The sequence below is a fragment of the Syngnathoides biaculeatus genome, chromosome 17, assembly GCF_019802595.1.
Source record: "Syngnathoides biaculeatus isolate LvHL_M chromosome 17, ASM1980259v1, whole genome shotgun sequence".
Taxonomy (NCBI): domain Eukaryota; kingdom Metazoa; phylum Chordata; class Actinopteri; order Syngnathiformes; family Syngnathidae; genus Syngnathoides; species Syngnathoides biaculeatus.
The window spans coordinates 15,018,038-15,042,359 of NC_084656.1; the positions used below are offsets into that span (position 1 = coordinate 15,018,038).

Below are 24,322 nucleotides of genomic sequence, written 5' to 3' on the forward strand. Positions count from 1 at the left end.
AAAAAATCATTTTGGGGATGCAGTGTCCAGCCATTGCAGACACTCTAGTTCCATTTTGTATTTTAAATTATAAGTCAAATGCTTTTCAAAAGTAATAGCAAAAAAACCTCCATGTGACATTCAATTTAAAATAATTTCATAATTACATCGAAAGCCCTGAAAGGAGTTTGTTTGGGAGAAAAAAAAATCATACATCAGTGTTTGAGACATAAGTCATGAGAGGCTAGTGCGTAATATTGGATATTTTGATTTTTTGTTTTATTTTTGCCTTGACTTGTTTAGAGTACAAAAACATTATTTCCATTTTCTCCACTCCTTTGATCTATAAACTCCATTAACATTTTGTCTTCTTCATTTCTCTTCTCCGTGTTTTCTTTTATAGTGCTCATCTGGTAGATTCCGTAACCTCTCTGCAGCCTAAAAATAAAACAAAGTACAAGCGATTGTAAGACAACGTAAGGGACAGTCAGTCAATACCATTAAATCTTGTGTGATCATCAATCTAGAAGGCCTCTCAGTCAAGGCAAATGTCCTGTCTTTTTTCACAACAAAATGAAAATTTGTTTCAAAGAAAATCCTAAATGTCTGAAATGCATATTAACAAACCATGAATAGATGCCAGTTGTAAATGAAGCTGTGGAAAACATGCAGGCGTGTTGCTATTATAAATCACCTGTTCAGGAGTGAGGTCTCTCTGCTCCTGAGCAAGTATCTCATAGCCGACCATGAACTTCTTAACTGTGGCTGAGCGCAGCAGAGGTGGGTAGTAGTGAGCGTGCAGCTGCCAATGGGAGTTGTCATCCTTTAAGTAAGGGCCAGTGGGGGCTCCTGCGGAAAACAAAAACATAAGACGAAAGATGCAGGATTTTTTTTCAACTCACTAATAAAATGTTTTTTTTCCCAGAAACCTCTTTTCATGTATCTATTTATGAGAATGAGACCTTGCCCTCAGCATTACCTTTGCTTGAGTGCAAACAAAATTACAAATAAATGGCAGAATATATTGATGTGTGTTCTTTGTGATTCTGCAGTACACCTGCACACAAGCAAACAGAACAGCCAGGGCGACTGGCTTGACGGCTAATTAAGAATATGCATCACCACGGCAAAACAAGACCATTCATCTCTCTTGCTATTCACACAGCATGAATGAAGCACTTTGCTCATTAAACCTTTTAGACAGCAGACCAGAAATCAACCTCACTCATCAGTTATCTGAGAAACACAGTTGTACAATTGAGCAGTGAAAAAAAAACAACAAAAAAAGAAAATACTTAAAGTGGGTGTTTTCAGGGTGGAAAAACTATCCTTTAAATGACAAGACAGATTGTTTTAAATTGCACACCAACTGAAAGTATGTGCATTAGGGCCAGTTAAATACTGTACTGTACTCGCAACAATTTAAAATTACAGGTAGACCATGTTTAATTTCAGAACAATGGTTTGCTCATAAGCATCGTGATAATAGTCAGGAAGAAACACACTTCAAGAGAGAGATTCCTGGTGGTTCCAAAGTTTTATTTACTGATGATGGAGGCCACTGTGCTCATTGGTGTCAAGAACCAACGGTGCACGGGCGGACCCAAATGCAGGACTCCAAGATGAGGACATGATGTTCAGTGGGTTTTATTATAAAGGAAAGTTGTGCACAACAACACAGTCCAAAAAGGCAGGATCCAAAACACAAGAAACAATGTCCGATAACTATGAGTCACTAAAGAGCATAACCAAAAGCATGACTGGGCTATAATGGCGCAGTGGTGGAGTAACCCTGGATGCGGGAAAGCATACTCAACTGGCAAAAACCAGTGACAAAACTCCTACTTGAGTACATTATCTAATCATAGTGCCTCATGTGACACAGCTGTGACCGGGAGCAGGTGTCAGGGATGAAACCTCTTGGCCGTGCTCCAGCCTTGCTCATGACAATTGGGACCTTAAAAGCGTTCCAATTTTTATCCGGACACTTGCCAACAAGTGTATCAAGACAATCCTGTTGACATTTTTTTTTTACTTCCTACTTGGCCTTCATTCTGACATGCACTATGAACTGCAAGATCTCATGAAGGCATGTGACTGCCTTTCCAAAAAGTACCACTGGTGGACTTCAATAAAGCTGTAAAGATGTACATCTCAAGGATGATCTGTGGAAAGGAGGACACACCTGACCTCAAGCTTCATAGCAAAGGCTGGTAATACTTTTGTACATGCAGTTGATGAGTAGTAGCCCGTCTGCCCCACTGTTCTTTTGAACTTTTGCCCTGTCGTTACCAACTAGTACAGTAGAAGGTGCATCGGGATTGGGTGTCGCTCACGTGCAACAATCTCATGTATAGACCGTAAAATCTGAATAGGAATGAAATCAAACTTTATAAACCTTGTTTCCCCTCACAAGAAATCTCTACAGCAGGCACTGACAGGCAAGTATGAATCCGTAGTACTACCCACGTTTCCCTCTGTGGGATCCAATAAATCTCCAGAGATCTTGGCTGCCAATAGAGTCTAACGGGAGACAAATACACATTAAGTGGAGGGAGACGGTAAAGAAACTACCAGCGGTAAAAAGAAAGTGTAAACACAAAGAAGGAACAGATAGGGAATGTAGAGTGCTTGTATTAGTAAATGACTGTGCACTTTCTCATGATCTTTGGGAGGTTTAAAGGTGTTTGACTCTGTGAGAGAATTTAAACACCAATTGTGCTGTTTATACAAGTATTTTTAATGTGTTTTGCTGCCGAACAAGATTGGGTGCATCTATTTCTAATCCCTGACTTTTATGCCATCCAACTAATTCCATCAGTACAGCTCTACTCTAAGACTAGCATGATAAAAAGGTGGGCTGCTACTAAATAAATAAGGATTAACGGCCAACACAGATGGGAGTGATAACTCATTAGCCAGGTTTTTGAATGTGTTAATATGCGTTGTGGTTTGCGATGCTGTTGGAAGATTCACAGCATGGGCATGGCTCCTCACTATAAAAAATCTATTGCCCTTCAACTTAATTGTTTTTTTTTTTTTTTGGCATTTGCAAAAACTTGTGTGCCTTTTTCAACAGCTGAGGAATTTTGGCTGAGTCTTCTTTGCAGAATTGTTTTAATTTAAGTCACATTGGTGGGTTTTGAACATGAACTGCCTGTTTGAGGTCATACCATCAATTGGTCTGGACTTTGACATGGTAACACCAAAACCTTGATTTTGTTTTGTGAACTTGCTGGTATAATTATGGTAGTTGTCCTGCTGCATAACACAAAAACACTTAAGATTGAGGGCACAAACTAATGGTGGGACCGTGGCCTCAAGGATTTTTGGGTAGACAGCAGCCCCAGGTCATCATTGACCCACCATGTTTGACTGTTGAAATGTTAATTTTCAAGTATGCTTTCCTTCATGGAACTCACCCAAGGATGCCAATTTTGTCCTATGTCTTTTCCTTTATTTTTGTGAACTCGTGAACATCTAAAGTGAGGCCAGTGAGGGCTGCAGTTGTTTAAATGAGTTTTGGATTCCTTTGTGACCTCCTGGAGGAGCCATTGTTGCACTCTTGGAGTAATTTTTGTTGCCCAAGCATTCCTGAGAAGGTTCAGCACCGTTCCCAGATCTCTGTATTTGTGACTAATGGCTCTGACCACGGTTCACTGGCATCACTTTATTTCTCATTTGTTCGAGAATTTCTTTGGATCGTGGCGTGATGCAGTTCTCGTTGAGATCTTGTAGCTTACCTCACTTAGTCTGACAGGCACCATTAAGTGATTTTTTGATTCGAAAAATCTGACGGTAATCAGGCCTGGGCGTGTGTAGTGAAATAGAACTCAGCTTCCCAAAAACCGTGGTTAATCAAGTTAGTTGTTTTCCCATTATACATGCAAATCTAATCATTTAGAAAAGATTTTTTTTGTAACCCTGGTATTGTTTTTTGGGTTATTAAAGTGGGAGGGGGGGGGGATTTTTCACAGCCCTGTGTAGATACCTTATGTACTTATACATAGGGTTAGAGAACTGAACCTGAGTTCTGCTACATGTTTTGTCATCATATAGAATGTTTGGACTTCTTTTCTCCTGTTAGTGCTCATAATTTCCCATTGCATTATAATTCATACCTGAACGTACATTTGAATTTTCCATTTCAGGCAATAGCAGGCACTGCAATGGTGGATAAACAGCGAAGTGTCCATTTTATAAAATAACTCAGCAAGGCATAGATGCTGCACACATTGGACCTGCAACATTTAACACTCAGCTTTTGAGGCATGACACTTGCTCTCCTGTCACATATCACTCATTGCATCACTGCACTCTGCTAACCTTTGTTTCGTTACGGCACCTTTGCTCGGTTCTTCTTTGGCGAACCCTCAAACTGGGTATTTCCCTCACTGCCTTTTGCAGTGGAGATAAATATCAAGTACAGCCTGCCTTTTTAGAGCAACAGCTGCCTGGGCGGTAAATATCAATCCTAAGCGGCTCTTCCAAACTTAAGTGTATTTGTGCAAGCTGTTTCTTTGCTGCAGTCCAACATCATCTTCACAGCAAGACTTCAGAGATGCAAGTGGATTTCTCTGTCTTAGAGCCACGTAAAGTAATATTTTGACAAGATATTTGTCATATCCATGATTTTTTCAATTGTGGAAAAAAAAGGTGACTTAGGGTGACTAAAGAATGATTGTAACCAATATTGGCATGAATTGTCTAATTGGCACATTTTTATATTCTCATTAAAATCAGGGATAGCTTCTTTTCTTATATCAAATTGGCGCATTTCAAAATATGAATTATGATCTAAAAAATTTTTCACCATTTATTTAGTTCAAGGATAAAAGTGTTTCCCCACATACGTATTTGCTTTTAGCTACTTGCGAATTCACCTATTCAGAGTTTAGTGGGAATATAGCCCATCATTTGCTGAAAAACAACCCATTCACTGTCTTTGTGGTCAGACCAAATCCCAGTTATTTTTAAAAGTACTGCTTTGGTGCCAAGGAACAGCATACAGAATGTTGAAACTTCATTTTGACAAGCCATCGCACTGCCCAACAGTTTTGCCACCATTTATAGGCAATTATTTTAGGGGTGTTCATTACTTCCCCCATCCGTCTCAAGCCCCTGCAAATAACAAGGAACAAAATATTGTGAAGATATGTTTTGGAATATAATTAGTCTTTTGTCTCAACATGATGCAGTTGGGTAGGAGCAATGTATATGCTGTATTTCTTTAAAAAAAAATAGCTCCACTTTGTAAGATTCTTAACCCCCCAAAAAAACACTAGTGACTCTCTCCAATTGAAGAAATAAAAATAATTGATTTGTGGACGCAAAATCAGTTATGTTGCTGATTGCGGTGTCAAAAATATCAACAGGCACAGCAGACACAATCATTCTGATCAGCAACAAACTTATGAGTCACGGATTTTTGGTTAAGAAATTTTGTAAAGAGAAAAGAAAAAAAAATAAAAAAATACCAAGGCTTAGCTAACAAAAGTGGGGGAAAAAAATCCTGGCTCAGCCTCAAAAAGGCTTCATCCTCAGTGAAAATGAAATTTGTTTGTCTCATGGGGATTGCTGCAGATCATGGGGAGAGTCCTACTGGCAGTAATCATCATCATCTATGTAAACAACACCACAATAATCAGCACTTCTCAGGGGTCCCACAGCTCACTAACAGTGCTGCAGAGATTATGCTGCACTATAATATAAAACTGTGGAACCATCTGATGTTTACAAAAGGGACATGGTTTTCTTTCTGCTTCTGATTCAACTCCTGTCTGCCAGCTCATCTAAAAGTGCATGTAACACATTGCTTGGTAATGCCATCATCCTGTAGCGTTTGGTTGCCCGCAAGAAGAGAACAAAAATGTGGCTTCCATCTAAAATTGCTGCTTGAATTCTGCTCCATCAGCCTCTTTTTTCTAAATGTGTCTTTCCTTTATTCCTTCAAATCATCTGCTTGTCCTCCTGTGAAATTTCCACATGGCTGTGACAGTTGGCCAACCAGCTTTAGAACCATCAGATAGTCTCAGGTATAAACAATGGAATTTTTCTACGTAGACACATTTGGTAACAAACAGCTGGAAAAAAAAGAGCTGATAAAGTGGGAAGATTTCAAATGATGGAAAAATACAAAATACATTTTAGCACAATTGACTCACTTAAACTATAAAAACCTAAGGGTTTTCCATTTGGGGATTGTAGATGTTTCATTGTGCCACAATGCCTACTCCTGAAGTAGTGTACAGATAACAACATGAACTACTCCAATATGCGATTTACACTAATTATAACACTTACAAACAGCTATCCATGTTTTTCGTTGAGCGTTTGTAGAAAATGTCTCAGATAGATGTATCCATTTGTCACATTAAAGCAACTTTGCAAAGTACGTTATGAACCATTGGAATAACAATATGTCAAGCAATATTAGGGTAAGAAAAAAAAATGCATCCCTTTCCATTTCCCTTGTTGCCAATAACTTGAACGGTAAAAAGTTAACCTTTAAATATGTTAATATGTTTGACAGTGATGTATGGTGCAGTCAAGCTTTGACTGAACATTAAACTCAACTTTTGACAAACATGCTGCTTAATATTCATTCATATTAATTGAGGCCAAATGGTCAGGTAATTTGAATTATTTTAAAGTACTGCTACAGTATTGTAGTGCTATTCTCCTTTGATTGCTCATCATTCTTGTTACATTTATGTGTAAGGCGTATTTTTGGAGATTATTTCAAAGACTCCACTAGGGTAAATTTCATCTTTGACCTGTCCTCAAATCCAAAAATCCTTGCATTGATTATTATACCTGATGATTATTCCTTTTCATGGAGACTTAAAATGTATGAGTGTGGGTTTCCTGTAAATTGTGCACTCTTACCATGCCAACCCATGGAGTAGGGAAAGGACACATTAAATAGATTGTCGTATTTGGTCAGCAGTTGCTTCATAATGTCCGCCAGGCCTGAAAAAACAGAAAGGACCGGAAGATAAAGAGAGCAAACAAGACTTAAGTAGAACAGTTTTCACAGGTGATTCTAAATGACCGACGGAACGGGAGCTTACAAGAGGCAAGGTAAGACTAAGAAGAATGAGAAATATAAAAGTGGAAAGACTTTATACAAAAGCGACAAACTGTCTTCGTGCTTGGGAAAAACAACTTTGCAATTGTCAAGTAGCATCTCCCCAAAAACACACTTACTCTCCCTCTCCTCTGCGGTCAACTCATTGATTCTGAGGACATGTCGGCGTGGTAACAGCAGCAACTGGTAGGGCCACGTCGCCCAGTAAGGAACCACTGCCAGCCAATTACAATTCATCACCACCAACCGTTCCTAAAAAGAAAAGATTGTGCATGTGAGTGAAAATTCACAATTGTCAGCACTAACTAGCAGAAATGTAAATACATTGTGGAAAAAAAAAGCTTTTGGGGGCAGGGGGGGGGGGTTGTTATTCCCACCCTCTGAAGTCAAATCAGACCAAACCTCTCCTGTTTCAGGTGAGTCAGGATCACTAAAATTCTTTTATTTTGTTGCATGCCACAATAATGAAGAGAATATTAGATTACACAGTATATGTAAACATCTGGCTACAATCTTTTATGCATATGTGTCATTGTTACTATAACTTATCCTTATTTTTTTTTCCTCATTGTAATTTCAATGGCAACCTATGGATATTCACTATTCGTGGTACAGCTCAGTCCCTATCTCTATAATAACGTGGGCCCCTTGTATTATGATTACATAATACTGTGTTTGTGGCGTAAGAAATGATTTCATCAACTTTCATCCATCTCAGGGGTACCACCATGTTGGGCAACATCACGCTCTGCTGTTGAAATAAATGTTGCAAACACCATGTAACCCCAGTAGATGGTTTGAACAAAATTCTTGCAAGTTTGGGTTTATGCATATTTCAAATGAATTATTTGTAATAAATGGGGGTTACAAAACAATTTTGAAGCCATGTTGAATTTGTACTCACACCATATGCCATGACATTGTCATGCAAAAACTTGATACATACTAAAACCCGATTGTCCACAATTACACAGATTAGATATCAGGGTACTTTGATTTCTCACAGGGCTAAAACTTGTAGAACAAGATAGAAATTACTTCACAAATAAGACTATTATAAAAAGCGAGGAGAGAATAAATGTGCACTGACATTTGAATAAAATGAACTATCAAAATGTTATAGTGAATGCAATTAAAACAACATTTAGTGTAGTTATTCTTTACTGATTGTTATCGTCTTTAACCTTCTGCCACTTTCTCACCCCTTTCCAGTATTTTCACCCTGCGAGTTTAAGGGGATTATAATGCATCAGAATGAAGACTGAATACAAATGAATGGGAAGAAAGACAGAAAAAAAGGACTGCGGTGTGCTGTAAGCGGAGGATGTCCTAAAACAGACACCTCACACATCACAAAATCCCACGCAAAAAGTTTCATTCAATTAGCTTGGAAAGTTTTGCTTTCAAACTCAAGGGTATCACATGGGAGGCAAACCCCAATTCAAGCTTCTCCAAGTACTGCCGTGTGCCAATTTACAATCCTAACCTCAGGTCAGACAGACGGGAGCAAATAGGAAAAAGGACACTATTGGCAAAAACACACACACACTTTTAGGCAACCCGGCAAACACACATACACGCATGTACACACATACATACACTATCTTGCTCTGCTTCCATTCTAGCTTTATAAAGCTCACCTCCCTCCCCGCCATGTGCCCTCACAAATCTCATACGCGTGTATTTGTATGAATAAATCTTTTTTCCCAAATCATCTACGTAAATGGATGTTTGCCAGATTTCTTCATTTGCCTGTAAAGTGAAACAAAGAAGCAGCTGGGAGCATACGCTTCTGCACTAAATATAAGCTAAAGTGCAACTCCTCAATTGAAAGGACAGTGGTTCAAAGTGCCATGAGGCACTCAGATCCTAACAAATCTCAGACAACCCTATTTCGGACCTTAGCTCAAGGCTTGATGTCAAAGGTCAAAAACTACTGCATGATTTCTACCTCTTCCTTTAGTACTTAAATCCTTCAACAATCTAGCAAACTGTTTGACCTTGAAAACGTTCTCATAGGAAAGAATCTGTTCCAAGATGAAACTGCCATCGGTCATCATCATCAAATCTTTGTTTCCTGTACAGAGTAGTAAAATTGAAATTCTAACCCTTAAATGTATAAGAGATACAGTATGAGAGACATCACGATCTCATCCACAATGGCAGTTAATTCTTCTCAACTAGCAGAAATTTAAATACACTGTTTTTTTTTTGGGGGGGGGGGCACCACCAAAAAGCTCCAAAAGGCCAGAGTAAAAGCTAAACACTCACATCGATACAACTCAAATGTCCATACATCCATTTTCTTTGCCGCTGATCCTCACAAGGGGTGCGGGAATGCTAACAACGGGCAGGAGGCGGGGGAAACCCTGAACTGGTTGCAAGCCAATCGCAGAGCACATGGAGACAAACAGGTACACTCCCAATCACACCTAGGGGAAATTTAGAGTGTCCAATTAATGTCGCATGTTTTTGGGATGAGGGAGGAAACCAAAGAAAACCCACGTGTGCGCTTTACCAGCTGATCCACTGTGCCACCCACAAGTATAATGTATTTAATGCAATTTTGTTTCAAACTTATAAAACTATTTTTCACGAGATCAAAAACACCAAATAATCTTGCACATATGTGAATCTTATGAGAAAAAGTTCCTATTAACTAAACGTCTCTTGTTCTTGTTCTGAATGTCATACCAGGGAGGCACCAACTACCGGTGACAAATTCCTCGTGTGTTGTTACACACTTGGCCAATAAAACTGATTCTGATTCTCATTCTGATTGCAACAGATTCAGCATCCAAACGGGCAATTTTGCAGTTGATGTTTTCATATTAAGAGCTGCCAGTGCAATACTCAAATATGGGGTGAAAAATGAAAAAAAATCTCTGGAGCACACTTTGTTCAGTTTGCACAAAGGTATCTGCTTACTACTGCAACATTCATATTGTGCTTAAGTGCTAAATGTGTTATGTCAAAACCTAACCTCAAGGTTGCTGTTGTTTATGTTCTTCACACATGACTGGATAGTTGCCAAAACATGCAAAACGAACAAAATATGTCTTCCTAATCTTTTCACAAGTTGATGATAGATGCCACAGCATGATGCTAATGAGCATTTTTCCTGCCCCATCACATGCTTCACTGACTGAAAAACAGGCAGAGTGTGCTAGAGGAAAACAGGAAGGAAAGGTGTGACAGAATAACATGGGGAGAAAGGCAGTTGGAGCAGATGGATGATGCACGAAATTTCCTTTAATAATGGGAAAGTCAAGGGCAACTGGACTGGGTTAGAAGAGCATTCGTTACTGAACTGGATAACCAATAAATCACTTCAACACAGTGGCTTGCTATAGAATAGCATATGTCGCATTAAAATCAAAGTTAGCATAACGTCCAAGTGACTTACTGCCTCGGCATAAAAACGTTATTAACAACAATATAAAACAACTGCAATCCTTCTCTTTTATAAAAATGAATCTTTATTCTAAAATGAAGAAATAAGATGCTATTTAAAAAGTTCAAAGTCTTCATTAGCAGAAATGACTTCTGTTGTATTTCTAGTACAATGGAAGATCATAAGTAAAAAATAAAAAAATTGAACATTTCTTGCCCGAAGATAGCTGGAAAAATTGATGGAAAAAATTTGAAATAATGAAACTGTGAAAAAAAATTGTTCAGGTATCTAATTGCTGCAATAATAAATGCTTTATTAACTGCAGATGCATGATTATGCAACAATTTAACATTCATAACTGTCGTACAATTACAAAAAAACACTATAATAGTAAAAGGTAACAACATAACAGTATGGACTGACCTTAGAGGTAACATTTTGGCTAAATTTACAACTGTTTTCTCTACATGGGTGTGTCTATACTGTGGTTGTGAAAGTGTACCTTTCTCTCAACTTCTTGCTTGGCATATTGCAGCAGCAGCGGCTCTTTGTGTTTTTCATAGAAGGCTCTCTGACAACGATCAGACAGAGCTGGCTCATTTGGGAGGAAGTTGCTAGCCCACACCTGTGATATTGAAGGGAAAAAAAAAGATGTGGTAAACAAATATTAAGATATGACAGAATCCTAGAAAGTTGGTGTTCAGGTTATGCTCTGAAAGTAAGTAAAGACCAGAGGTATAGCAAGTGTTACGAAGAGTTCTGTGGCCCTGGAATTGCTTTAGGGCAGTGGTTTTCAAATGTTTTTGAGACCCCATCCCCACCCCTTTTGGGGATTAATTTAACACACACACACACATTAATTTAACAAACAACACTGTCACTTGAAATTTTCTCCGGCGGGTGTATGTGCTATAATTGCAAATTGTAAAAGCAGTAAAAGCAGGGGTGATAGTGTTGAAAACTGGAAGGTAGGGGGTGGGGAGGCATTGAAAGATTGTCAGGGTGGGGTGGGGGGCTAAAACAATCTCCCCGTCTCCCCTTTCATGATGCCGCGGCCCCCAGTTTGTAAACGACTGTTTTAGGGCCACTGTAGTTCCCATTTTTGTGTGTGCAATTTGTGGTATTGTGTACCACTAAGATTATGCACATACTGTACCTGAGATGAAAACAATTATCAATCTCAACATCAACTATATTGTAGACTTCGGAGTTAGGGGAGGGAGGAATGAGAGAGGAGGGAGGGAGCTGTCAATATCAAGACACTTCTTCCCACTCTGAACTAAAGATTTTCCCTCTTTAATTATGAACACTACCTAATCAAATAAGACTTCCAAAATGTTATTAATAGTGGTCTCTTCACCATTTTCATGAGCTTTTGCAACCTTACTTAATATTTCTGACAGTGGGAGTAAAAATTAATGAAAGTAGAATACGGAGAGCAAATACCAGAGGCATTCAGTGCGGTTTTTGCATGCCATGCAGCGCTGCCTCTGACAGACTGGCTAATTGTTTTCTGATTAAACAACCCTGAACCTATTCACCCAGAATGCAGTGCACATCCAAAGACGTCACACATATTGTGAAAAGCGTCCCTGCGGTAATTAAGTAATTATTCTTTCATTTGCAAGTATTTTTGTGTTGGCGCTTCTTCATCAAATATCATCTGCCTTCGGGGCTTAAATCCATAAATGACATCACACAGTGACTGAAAGAAAAAAGAAACGGACTCACTGTAGCTGTTAATATTAAAAGTTCTTGGACACTTCAATCTACATGTGTGTGTGTGATTATATCTGCATGCGCGCCAACATCTGTAGCTGTGGGTGTATTTGTGCAGCTGTGTTTCTGTGGACTCTTGATCCAGCTCAGATCCAGTAGCAGACTGATGACTCAAGGAGAAATGAAGAGATGACCCACAAGAGACCAACAAAGATGAGCATCTATTCCCACAAGAGAAGTTGTTTGGAATATGTTAAAAAAAAGGAACGCTTTCCTTCTGTCTAATAAATTAAAAGGCTTTATTATTAATGATGTCAGTAGCATGTTACCGAGTAACATTTTACTTAAATACAAACTTTTATCGTAAAAGATAATCTAATATTCTATTTCCAGACCGGTCATTAGGTTAAAGATCCTTGTGTAATTAACTTACTATTTCTTTGTCATTTTGCTTACTTATAAAGTCAAGTACTGAGTTAAGTGCTTATTGTAAGTTCATTTTTCAATCAAATATTGGGCAAGGATTATACTCCCTGTATCTAAATGATAATGACATGACATTGAAACACGAATAGGCACTGGCAAAACAATCTGAGTCATGAGCTGAAAAATGGAATGTTCAACTATAACATTGTTCTTTTAAGTGAAATCCAGAATACACTTGATAAATTAACCATGCATTAAAAATAGTATCTCAAAATAGATCTATTTACAGGATTATATTTTCATTGTAACTCCTTAATCTGGTCAAATAAAAGAAAACGAAAAAGAATGCCACGATTCACCGTTTGGATGAAGTCACATACTGCCCTCTATTGTCAATGTGTGGAAATTGATAGTACATGATGCTGATGTATGATAACTCCCTGAAAAATGAATGAATGACATTTATTGTCATTAAACACACATTGATCAATGAGATAGGTAAGCTTCTCCTATATCAGTGCATACATACATAAAAATTAAAATGGACGTAACTTTGAACCCCCAACTAAGATCAACTATTTGTTTTAAGTAGGTTCCTTGGATGTCCCATAAATTGAGTTACTATCATACATTTTGAATTAATTAATGACTTACCGTAGTTTCAGGCTTCGATATTTTGTGGTCAATATTGTGAGTGATGAGTAATTTGTGTGTGTGGGTTTGCATCTTTCACCTGACAATGCGGATGTGGATTGGAACAACCCATCATAGCTCCTTTATTTTCAAAGATCTAAAGAAAAATAAAATAAAATAAATGAGAGAAGTCTATTTTCCTGGCAAACACTATAATCTTGCACACAAAAAAAAAGATTGATATGACAATGGCCATAATTATCCAGTCCAAGAAGGTATTCTAAACAGTGTAAGGTTAGAATGGACACAACAGAACATCAATGCCTCCATTTTCTTTACCAGTTGACTTGTTCTAGGTTATGGGGAGCCGGAACAAAGGGGCACAAATAGACAGGTCAAATATTCACAATATTAGCAGATAAAACCATACTGCCCGCACACAGTCATGCAAGTGAATCACTACATTGTCAGTGACACGCAATACGACAAAGAACCTGAATGAATATCTTGAACAATTATACATCTCAAATGTATACTATTTTGTACTGCTCATTCTTCACATTCACATAAGGATAAGTTTCAGCATTTGCGTGACTGTGAAAACACACTTATTGATGGGAAACATTGTTTCTGGGGAAACTTTAAAAAAAAAAAACAATCACCAAGATTGTTTTCAGTTACAGTTCAGCTCGCTCCATGTACACAATATATTAAAAATATGTAAAATAACATGTTTTATCTGGGAAGGATGCCTCTTCATGGAAAAAAATAATAAATGAGAAGAAATGTGATTTAACATCAAAGAGCACACTGCATAAATGTTTTAAGCAAAATGTCATTTGTGATTTTGCTCATATAATGCTTAGAATTATGGCGTACCTTCAAAGATAAACTCATCATTTAACGCCCATTTACATATTTTTCTACTTGTAAATTTCTCTCAGGCATAAGGTTAAGCAAATATTTTAGGGACAAAGTACTGTAAAAAATTTTAATGTTCTTCCTGTTTGTCGCATCTTTGTTGTTATTGGGGTTGGACAACCCCCAAAAGTAGTTATTTCATTCATTACAAACATTTTAAATCTATTGATTATGTGATCACATTTTTTTTTCTGTCAAATGTTGGAATCAGTATCAGCCTAAATATATCTCGGTCGGGTCCTAATGAGAAGAAACAAAGTAAATACCTGAACCCAAGGGTAGGTGGCACCCAGTTCTTCTATGAGTTCCGCCCACTTGTCAATCACACTGACAACTTCTCCTTGATTCATCAACGGAAGGCTGATGTCAGACCAGGGATGGAAACACATGACCTTGCTGAAAAGATGTGGGGGATTAGTTCAAATAGTGGCAGTGGTTTAAAAAAATAAAATCAACAATATTTGTAAAAGTCTATTCTTTACCTTTGTAGATGCTGACATTTTCTTAATGTGTGTCTATTATAACTTTTTTTTTTTTTAATCATAAATGAGTGGTTAAATTGCAGCCCTGAAATGCATGGAACGATGTTCATATGTAAGTGTGTGGGAACTGCCTGTTTAAAAAAAAAAGTGTGATATCTAAGTGACACACATTTAAAACTGGGTTAAGATGGTAAAAATCGCATGTGTCTTTATGGGAGTCGTAGCCAAGATATCAAGAAACTGTTTTTTAATGTACAATCACTTAAAAAAAATTTGCCAGAAAACTGGGAACCATTTAAAGTATACATTTGACCTGTAGCATTTTCACTCTCCGCAATCACATGATTACAAGAACCTCTTTGTGGCTTTCAGTTTAAGTGATTGTTGAGTCGAGAGGTAAAAAAAATGTAAACGTATGAACTGATACTGAAGAGACGTATTTCCTGACTATAATTGATTGACACACACAATCTATTTTTGCACATCGGTTGTTCTCCCTCAGGTAATTTCAGTCATTTTGATGCAGATGCCAGGTTGAGGGAAGCATGTGGTAGAGGTGCAGAACTAGAGATAAATGTATTTTCTTGTCACCCATCCAAATTGCTTTATTCTGACAAAAATGTACATTATCAAATTGGGAGCTTATTCAGACAAGCCAGAGTTTTAACTCATTACTGTGGTTAATCTAAATGGAATGTAACCAATTAACATGTCTCCAAAGAACCTGAGACAAATCATGGACACTTGAGGAGAAATTGCAATTATCCTCTGCTACTTAGCGATATTGTAAATGGCATTGTGCATAAAGAGGTTATGTTCTCCCTCATGCTGACTTTTTGTTTCCTCAAGCACACAATTCCCCCAAAATCTTGTATGTGTGTGTATAACTGGTTGTCTCAGTGCTGCTGGGGGCCAACAAAACTTTTAATTCAAGATCCCTTTGCAAAAAACACTTCAGCATCATGCGGGAACAAATAAGCATTCCAACCAATCCGTGGTGAAAATGAAAAGACACAAACACTCAAATAACCCAAGTGTAGGAAGGAAACAATAGAAAAACAGGGCGAGAGAATCTATTTCAGAGTATCGGCCTCATTATCCAGTGAGTGTGTGTGAATGTGTGCATATCTCAACATGAGGTTCCAAGCGGCACATATATGAATATGTGATTAGATATACTGTACTGTTTTTCTTTAGGATGCAATGCAATGATACGGATTTGCCACAAAACCATTGAAGCAAGATGATTTGAGAGGAACTTTCTTTTGCAGAGGTTTTTGACCTACTCAGTAGGCTGTGGATGTTGATTGTTCATTAGTCTTGCATGCTTGGAAGGGAGCGGCTATCCTGTTTGGCATGTTCAGCATGTAAAGATTGAATGTGTGCAGTCATCACACACAGCTAAGAAGAATTTATGTTTCTAAAATACAGTGTCAAATCTTCCTGACTTTTCTTGTCAGGTTAGGAAACATTTGCATCCATCCACTCTTGGAAAACAAAGCATAACGTGCCTATGGGTGTGACCGGGTGAAGTTAAAGGAAATCCAAAACAAACATAGATAGCTCGGTACAGATTCAAACTTCACGTGAAATCCAGTACAGTAACCAATACTGATTGGTCCAAAAGAGGACTCCATGTTACAGTATTCTACTCTTGCACAACCTAAACTGACCCACTTCTGGACTTGTATAATTAAGTCACCCTTTTCTCGCAAGTCTGCCAAGATGCTCTGCTTTGAATCACACAACATGAGAATTATTAAAACGACATAATAGATGTCCTATTGTGAGAGTTGTTTGCAGAGGAGTAAAATTACACATTATAGTGAGTGATGTTCCTAATATAGGTTGTATGATAAGCAAATAAAGACTGAGTACATAAAAAAATCCTTGAAAATGAACATCAAATATTTGTAATATTTACATGGAAAAAAAACATATACTTACCACACTCCTCTGGCAGCTTTAGACTGGAACAATGGATGTTGATCTGAAGCTGAAGAGCACGACATTTTTAACTCATAATAATGTAATGACAAGAGTTAGCAAACTATTAAGAATACTAAGAACTACTATTTTTATCCTATCCATGTAAGTGGAGTGAAATTATACACATTTCCAAGAGATTTGTTTTCCCACATGTGAAATAATGACTTTCATTAGGATGACGTAAGAAACACTTACGAGGATCCGGAGCATCTGACTGCATGGCAGGGAAGTCATTTTCAAAAATAAAAGTGCTCTTGTATTCTGGATTTGTCTAGTGAGACAACAGAAAAAATACACATAATTTTCTTGCCAGTTCACAACCAAACGGCAATATAAAGCAGTGAGATGTCAAGACCAGAACGGCCTTCTCTCCAGCCTTACATTTACAACTAAAATATAAAATGCGGATAGGGTGTGTAGAAGATGGATGGTTGTTATATATATGTCATTTTTTTTGTAAGTGATCTACCCCAGTAACGGACCAGACACGTAATTTATGGGCTGCCACAAATAAACATGGAAAGAGTTTCATTTGTTCCATGACCATGTTCAAAGTTCCAAACACTTGTATCTCAAATGATTTTTTCCCCCCTATTAAAATGAATGGAAAAAGTGTTATTCTTTGCTTCACTTCTCCTTTTTCTGGTGTGAGGACTTTGGCCACCATGGGGCAACATACCTAATACAGATATACATACAGTACTGTACAAACACCACCAAAGAAGGTAAAAGATAAAGAATATATGCCTGTGCTTGTTATATTGTCTGTCTACATGGGTTGCTAGTCTGTGTTATATATAGATTGGTTAACGTGTTATAACACTAAAACATGTGATTTGTTAGCCTGTTTATGAAATTTTCTATGATGCAAAAGGCCATAATGATGTTTGTTTCAAACAGACAATTTGTAATTCCGCTTTGCTTTGTCTGACAGCAACTTCAACTGGGAGTGGCAGAAAAAGGCGGGGTACAACCTGAATTGGTTGCCAGCCAATCGCATGCCACATAAAAACAAACAACCATTCACACTCATATACGGGCAATTTAGAGTCTTCAATAAACCTGTGGGAGGAAATCGGAGTGCCCAGAGTTGGGATTTGAAACCTGGTCCTCAGAACTGTAAGGGAGATGTGCGAACCAGTGATCCATCATGTCGCTGATCTAGCACTTGCATAAAAAAAAAAAAAAAATCTCACAAATAAAATGACCACGTGAGTCAAGGTACCTCGGAATTACTGTATGTATACATGTTTTGTTAGCCATTACCTCTCCATTAGCACGTGTGTTTCCAGGACACAGTGGATTGTAAGGATCATATCTTGGTATACATTCCTCTGGAGGGTTTTCCACCTGACCGGCCCAGGGTCTCTTCATGCGGTGGGCTGAGACCAGGACCCAGGTGTCCCTCAGAGGGTTATACCGCAGGTGTTGATGCTCTGAGGGTGAATTGAGACAAAAAATATATATACTTTAACACACTTACAACCGTTGAAACATACTTATCGAGTATAATGGTTAAACAAAATATGCGTTTTGTTTGAACATTCACACAATGAGTGCTACTTAAGCAGAGTAAAGACATTTGCACAAGGCATCATTTGTCAAACAAAGTCTGGTTGGTGCTTTTCAGATAACTTGATCAACGACTCTTGTGTGACTCAGCCTGGCTGCACCTCACTTACACTGATGAGTATACACTAGTCATTATATGAGAGCATACTGGAAGTCCCACATACCCTGAATGCACACTGATAGATTTATTGACAAAAAACAAAACATTCTCACTGCCCGTGCAATAGTTTGACAATGTAGCAAAATCTTACGTGTACTAATCAAACAAAATACCAAAGTACAACAATCAATCAAAGCTGTCTGTGTAGACTTTTCAACAGAATGTAAAGCAGTAGACACTCGACCAAATATTCACATGCAAACACGACAAGAGAAACGTTTAGCATATTTTCGAAGTAAATGTGCAAAGAACGCAGCAATACGTCAGAGCAGAAAATAATGCATCTAGAAGTTATTTTAGTTGAAAACTATTCACACAGTTGGAAGTACAAGTGGTATGGATAAGAAAGGCTCAAATTTACCGACATGCTGCATCCATATATATTATTTTGATCACGGGGCGATTAAAATTATGGGAATATTCGGGATAATCGGTAAGTGGAACAAAAACTTCAGCCTCACACTTATTCTACTAGTTTTGGTTCCGGTGCAGAATTCAGATGCACGAGTTTCGGATCGACTTGTAGCTCTAATGAATTCAACATGCCAACGGAATTGAAGCAAGTACAACTCCATACCTTTTGGATCGAAATGGGCTTCAGGGCCACTCATGTCAACAACGTTGTTTAAAGTCTATTTGGAAAACGCTTCGGAGGCTACTTCCTGCAAAACAGGGCCATACTATTTGCTCTCGAAATACGTGTCTGTTCCTTAATAACAGACAACCGCGTTCCAAGTCGACCAACTTTAATGGCAGATGTTCAGCATATAAGTATTTAACAGGATACATTATCAGAACTGGAACGGACCCTTAAATGATAGCTTCATAAAAAACCGTAACCCCGTATAGTGCATTTGAATGGAACGTCTACCGTGAGCGATTCGTCATCTGATTGGTTAAAAGCTTACATCTTTGTCATCCGATTGGTTCACGGTTACGTGCCGCCTCCACTGATCCAGGAAGTAGCCGTCAATCCTTTGTTGGTGGTGAGGTACGCCATAGTTTCCTTTTCTTGTTTGCTGTGTCCCTGCCTGTTTTTGTCCGTCAACAATGGCTCTTTTAGGTTCGTGTTGTCGCCTCTTGGTCTTTGTCGGAGTTGCCGTCATTACCGTATTGGTGCTGAGACACTGGATGGCTACCAAGCAGTACATTTTCAACCACGACGATATCGCCAAACTGGCCAAACAGTACGCGGGTGAGTTCGAATTTCGAAAAACGGAAAGCACGTGAAGATGCGCGTGCATTGTTGTCACGTGTCACAGACCCGTTCAAGCAGGACTAGCACATTGTACACGTTTTGGCTTCCCTGCTCATGCTCGGTTCTGTCTACTCGTAGGGCAGGATCACGAGCAGGCCTATTCAAAACTGGTGGTCGAGCTCAGGAAGAGGTAACGCGATTTTAGAACGACTATTTATACTTCAAAGGACTCTGTTTATATTTGGGGTATTAGATACTCACACAGGGTAATAAGACCTCCACAAAAAATGCAAAGCAAATATTCTCTTTGTCGTAGCTTTTGGTTTGCATAAGTGTAAAACAAGCCTGTCATACTGAGTGTAGGTTCTAATATCGGTTACCTTATGGAACACGAAATAAAGGGGGGGGGGGGTAAAAATAACTCACTGGGATGCTGTGCAATTATCTGTCACTGCAAAGTATACCAAAAAAAAAGTGACAGTCAATCAAATGTTATTGTCCTTGTGAAGCAATAAGTTGTGCACAATTATGTGGTACATGTTTGATTACAATGCAATGGAGTAATACTTATGTAACACACAAAAGTCACACCAATTTCATCTCCCCTATTGAGCCAAGGCACCAATTTTACATTTCATGCCATACTGCATATAACAAAACAACTATCACATCTCAATTCATCACAATTGACTTAGTGTGAAATCTGAGCCTGTTTAAAAAAAAAAAAAAACACAAAACCATGACTGATTCTATAGTAGTAATAGCAACAAGTGGATACACCGGATTATTGTACCTTCCGCCATCTAATGGAAGAGTATGTAAATGTTTTACATTCCATTATACGTTGTTAGCATAGGTAGATGAATAACAGGTTTAGTTGCAATTTAAAAAATTATAATTTGGGGGAAAATTAACTGAACCTGGATCATTTCCAGAATTACCTTGGAATTAGTGTGTTATTGTTTGCAGATAATGTCTGTTAACTAGAACGTGAAGTAAAAGAAAGTAAGCTTCATGTTGTGTTGCACATTTTGAAAATCTAGCTAATCAAATGTAAACTAATGTAGGTATCCGGGCCACATCCTGCCAGATGAAGACCTGCAGTGGATTTTTCTGAGGGCTGGAGGCTTCATGGGTTCCATGTGTGTTCTCCATGCCTCCCTCACAGAGTACGTGATACTGTTTGGCACTGGAATAGATACGTCAGGACACTCGGGTAAGGCCAGAGGGAAGTGTGTGTGTTTATCACATTCTGAACATAGTGAAAGGGATTAAGTTTACTTAATTTGTAATGGTTATTCATTCATTTTTTCCGAAGTCAGATCACAGGGGCAGCATTTTAAGCATAGAAACCCAGACTTCACTCTCCCCAGCCACTTTGTCCCGCTCTTCTGTGGTGAAACTCGAGGTGATGATGTCAGAGACATAGTCTCGTCAGCATTTCTTGAGCTTCCTCCCGATATGACGTGCCCGTATTGATCGTGGTCGATCGAGATCGACACATTGAGCACGTCTAATCTTCAGGGTGTAGGAAATCCGGGCAAATCTCACCTTGCCACCAAGCAAGTTTTTTTCTTTTAAAACACCTCTGTGACTTCAGCCCCAGAGGTAGGAGAACAAGTTTCAGAGTCCCCAGACTTGCTTCTTCATAGGAAGGCATGTCAATGGAATTGAGGTTTTTCCAAAGTATTTGGTCCCATAACTCAAATTGTCATGAGTCCAAGGCTGCCCCCTGACAATAGTGTTGATGGTGTAATCCTCCTTTTTGTGGAATTTTACAGGCATTGATTTGTGAAAAGTTTCTTCGACTTTCTTCCTCTGTGTCTGTAGGTCGTTACTGGGCTGACATTTCTGACACCCTTGTCTCTGGTACCTTCAGAAGGTGGAAGGAGGGAAGTACAAAGAATGAACTCTTCTATCCTGGTATGCATAAACATTTTGACTGATTTTCTTTTCCATCCATCTATTTTCTCCACCGCTTATCCTCACAAGGGTCGCCGGGAGTGGAGCTGGAGCCTATCCCAGTTGTCAACGGGCAGTAGGCGGAGTACACCCTGAACTGGTTGCCAGCCAGTTTCAGAGCATATAGAGAATAACAGCCGCACTCACAATCACACCTAGGGGCAATGTAGAGTGTCCAATTAATGTTGCATGTTTTTTGGAAAGTGGGAGGACACCGGAGTGCCCAGAGGAAACCCACGCAGGCACAGGGAGAACATGCAAACTCCACACAGGCAGGTACGGGATTGAACCCGGGACCTTAGAACTGTGAGGCCAACGCCTTACCAGCTGCTCCACCATGCCAACCGATTTTCTTTTAATTCTGCTTATTTACTAAAGTACTACTAAACTACTGTTAGAGGCAGTAGTTTGGTTTTATTAGCTCCTTAAATGCAATTTCAGTTTGCTTTTGTCAAATGCATGATCATAAATCTAATTGTGATAAAGTGCCTTTTTTCACATTGCAATGTGAAAAAAGGCACTTTATTACAATTTTTACTTTGTGCACATATGATTTATTTTCTTACATTAGTTTAATAAAAGGGCAGCACGGTGGACAACTTGTTAGACCATCTGCCTCATAGTTCTGTGTGGAGTTTGTATGTTTAACTCGTGCCAGTGGGGGTTTTCCCCCAGAACTCCGGTTTCTTCCCACATCCTAAAAACATGATTGGTAGGTTAATTGAAGCCTCTAAATTACACACAGGTATGAATGTGAGTGCAAATGGTTGTTTTATATTTGCCCTGCGATTGGCTGGCAACCCATTCAAAGTGTGCCCTGCCTCCTGCCCAAAGACAGGTGGAATAGGTTCCAGCACTCCCATGAACACTGTCAGGATAAGCAGCCCAGAAAATGGACGCATTATGGTTAAAAAAAAGTGCCAAAGCGATAGTTGGTGCAAGAAAAAAATAACTTCCGCTCAATTTTTTTACTGTGTCGTATTGTCATGAAAAAGAGCAAAGTGGTGTTTTGTTTGACTGTATCATGAAAGAAATGGCATAAAAAGCTTGATTATAATGACTGACCTTTGTATAACATCAAACACAGGTGACACAGTGATGCACCATATGGGGGAGGCCGCGGGGGTTCAGTGGACCGCCGGAACATGGATGGTGGAGTACGGCCGAGGCTTCATCCCGTCCACGCTGGGTGTGGCGCTGGCCGACACTCTGTTCTGCACCCAGGACTTCGTCAGCTTGTTTCACACTTTGAAAGTCTACGGAAAATCGATGCTGTTGGAGATGGGAACAATGCTCGCTGAGACCGGAGTGTTCTAAATGCAAAGTGGTGACACTTTTTGACACGCGCACTGGAACAGTGACGTCACAAGTTGACGTGCTGTTTTGTTACCAATGTCTGACACGGAGTAAATTCATGCCAGATGATTGTTTTTACCATAAATGAAAGAACATCCTTGAATATGCTTGATTTGAGAACCCAGTAAGATGTAACTGCATCAACACTACAAGTGGACTTTCAAAAAAATGTAGCCACTCCCTTCCATGTCAATCTTACACAACAAGAGCATTCCTTTGAAAGCTGCCTAAACAGACAATGAAGCCTTTTGGTGCTAACAAAACAAAACTGTCTTAGCATGTGGTTTTAAGAAATGAGTCAAATTCTTCCAAATACTTGCTGAATGTGAAATTCTTCTGAGGGCAAAGCATTACCCATTCTGTTATCAAAGGTTGATCATCATATTTCTTGATGATTGCATAAGCACTGCTGGCATGTTCCTTTCTCCAATGAAATGTTTTGTGGTTTTCAGTGACACGTTGCTGTATTTTTGTCTACTACCTTGCTTAACAAATTACAATTTAAAACCATCCCGTTCGCAGAATGCATCTCATTTTTGTATCATAAACATGTGTAGTTGTCAGTTATTTTTTTCCGTTGCAACCTCTGAATTACATATCAGTGACATTTTCTCAATGAAAAATACTTAACATTAAATGTTGATAAGCACATGTGCAAATTATGAAAAGAAATAAACATTTTTGAAGTTATTAAAATTGTCTTATTAATACTAAGCATGCATTGAATAAATGAAGCTGAGTCTCTAGTAAGTCATTTTTGTCTCACCAACCTCCTCGCTTGTTAAATATGAAAAACTGGGAACCAATCCACTTTTTTGGGTCGTGTATGTACAATATAATGAGCTCAGTTGTAGGATTTATCAGTCCGTGTGTTTTAAACTAAAGGGACGTTCACTTTGAGGCGATAGTTACATTGTTCAATTAAAACATCACTGACAAATCCAAAATTGAGCAGTTTTATTTTTTTCCACTTGTATTTTAGCACCATCTCTTATGCTAATGATATGTTCGATTTTAGGTTAAACACAAAGTTAAATATACTCAACCACGGATTAAATACTGCGTATTATACGGCGTATAAGTGAAGCGAGCGTCAGCATTCCCTTAATTGTTGTGTCCAATAGTAATTTAGAAAAATATTCCAAATTATCGTAGAATTTGCAGATTTGACCCGAAAAATACATTATCCAAACCTTATTCACCCATGCTCTGGATATGCTTTCACGTATAGAATCTAAACAGCCTGTAAACTTTTTACAGTCACGACAGGTATGCGTGTTTATGTATATAACCTCACCCTGAATTTAAGATGACGCCAAACGCAATCAACGCCATTTGCTTTGGAGCAAAGGTCGACGTGGACGAATACGCTAGAGACGATTTTTAAATCAGTCAAATGGTCATTTCCATGTTCAGTAGCGAACTTGGCAATCAACTACTC

The 24,322-nt window shown here is 38.6% G+C and overlaps 2 protein-coding genes and 1 long non-coding RNA gene across 6 annotated transcripts; 1 reads left to right on the forward strand and 2 right to left on the reverse strand.

Moving 5' to 3' along the window:
- Positions 1 to 231: 231 nt before the first annotated feature.
- galt (galactose-1-phosphate uridylyltransferase) lies at positions 232 to 19,380 on the reverse strand. 3 transcript variants are annotated; one of them, XM_061800792.1, is made up of 11 exons: positions 19,274 to 19,380; positions 17,900 to 18,069; positions 16,829 to 16,904; positions 16,592 to 16,640; positions 14,429 to 14,558; positions 13,342 to 13,398; positions 10,966 to 11,088; positions 7,189 to 7,321; positions 6,868 to 6,951; positions 674 to 828; positions 232 to 417 (listed from the first exon to the last, which is right to left on the reverse strand). In XM_061800792.1, the coding sequence occupies exons 2-11, from the start codon at positions 18,005 to 18,007 to the stop codon at positions 352 to 354; spliced, it is 981 nt and encodes a 326-aa protein (XP_061656776.1). In that variant the 5' UTR covers positions 18,008 to 18,069; positions 19,274 to 19,380; the 3' UTR covers positions 232 to 351. The 3 variants fall into 3 exon arrangements, with proteins under 3 accessions (XP_061656776.1, XP_061656774.1, XP_061656775.1); XM_061800790.1 differs by lacking the exon at positions 19,274 to 19,380 and adding an exon at positions 18,943 to 19,232; XM_061800791.1 differs by lacking the exon at positions 19,274 to 19,380 and adding an exon at positions 18,727 to 18,896.
- Positions 19,233 to 23,391, forward strand: sigmar1 (sigma non-opioid intracellular receptor 1). 2 transcript variants are annotated; one of them, XM_061800797.1, is made up of 6 exons: positions 19,233 to 19,356; positions 19,429 to 19,560; positions 19,702 to 19,753; positions 20,631 to 20,779; positions 21,394 to 21,486; positions 22,613 to 23,391. In XM_061800797.1, exons 2-6 carry the CDS (start codon positions 19,497 to 19,499, stop codon positions 22,840 to 22,842), a joined length of 588 nt encoding a protein of 195 aa, XP_061656781.1. In that variant the 5' UTR covers positions 19,233 to 19,356; positions 19,429 to 19,496; the 3' UTR covers positions 22,843 to 23,391. The 2 variants fall into 2 exon arrangements, with proteins under 2 accessions (XP_061656781.1, XP_061656780.1); XM_061800796.1 differs by lacking the exon at positions 19,233 to 19,356 and having other exon boundaries at positions 19,363 to 19,560.
- LOC133490561 (uncharacterized) lies at positions 20,787 to 24,318 on the reverse strand. Its single transcript, XR_009792240.1, has 3 exons — positions 24,179 to 24,318; positions 22,591 to 22,797; positions 20,787 to 21,436 (listed from the first exon to the last, which is right to left on the reverse strand). It is a non-coding gene; the product is annotated as an uncharacterized LOC133490561 (long non-coding RNA).
- Between the last annotated feature and the right edge of the window lie 4 nt (positions 24,319 to 24,322).

What these genes read in the sequence shown, in the direction of transcription:
- galt (XM_061800790.1), bottom strand. Translation starts at nt 18,976, where the DNA reads ATGAGTGGCCCTGAAGCCCATTTCGATCCAAAAG. An exon ending in AGCCCATTTCGATCCAAAAG is followed by an intron (nt 18,070 to 18,942) that starts GTATGGAGTTGT and finishes ATTCACCCTCAG; the next exon opens with AGCATCAACACCTGCGGTAT. An exon ending in GTCAGATGCTCCGGATCCTC is followed by an intron (nt 16,641 to 16,828) that starts GTAAGTGTTTCT and finishes CGTGCTCTTCAG; the next exon opens with CTTCAGATCAACATCCATTG.
- sigmar1 (XM_061800796.1), top strand. Translation starts at nt 19,416, where the DNA reads ATGGCTCTTTTAGGTTCGTGTTGTCGCCTCTTGGTCTTTGTCGGAGTT. An exon ending in ACTGGCCAAACAGTACGCGG is followed by an intron (nt 19,561 to 19,701) that starts GTGAGTTCGAAT and finishes GTCTACTCGTAG; the next exon opens with GGCAGGATCACGAGCAGGCC. An exon ending in GTGGTCGAGCTCAGGAAGAG is followed by an intron (nt 19,754 to 20,630) that starts GTAACGCGATTT and finishes AAACTAATGTAG; the next exon opens with GTATCCGGGCCACATCCTGC.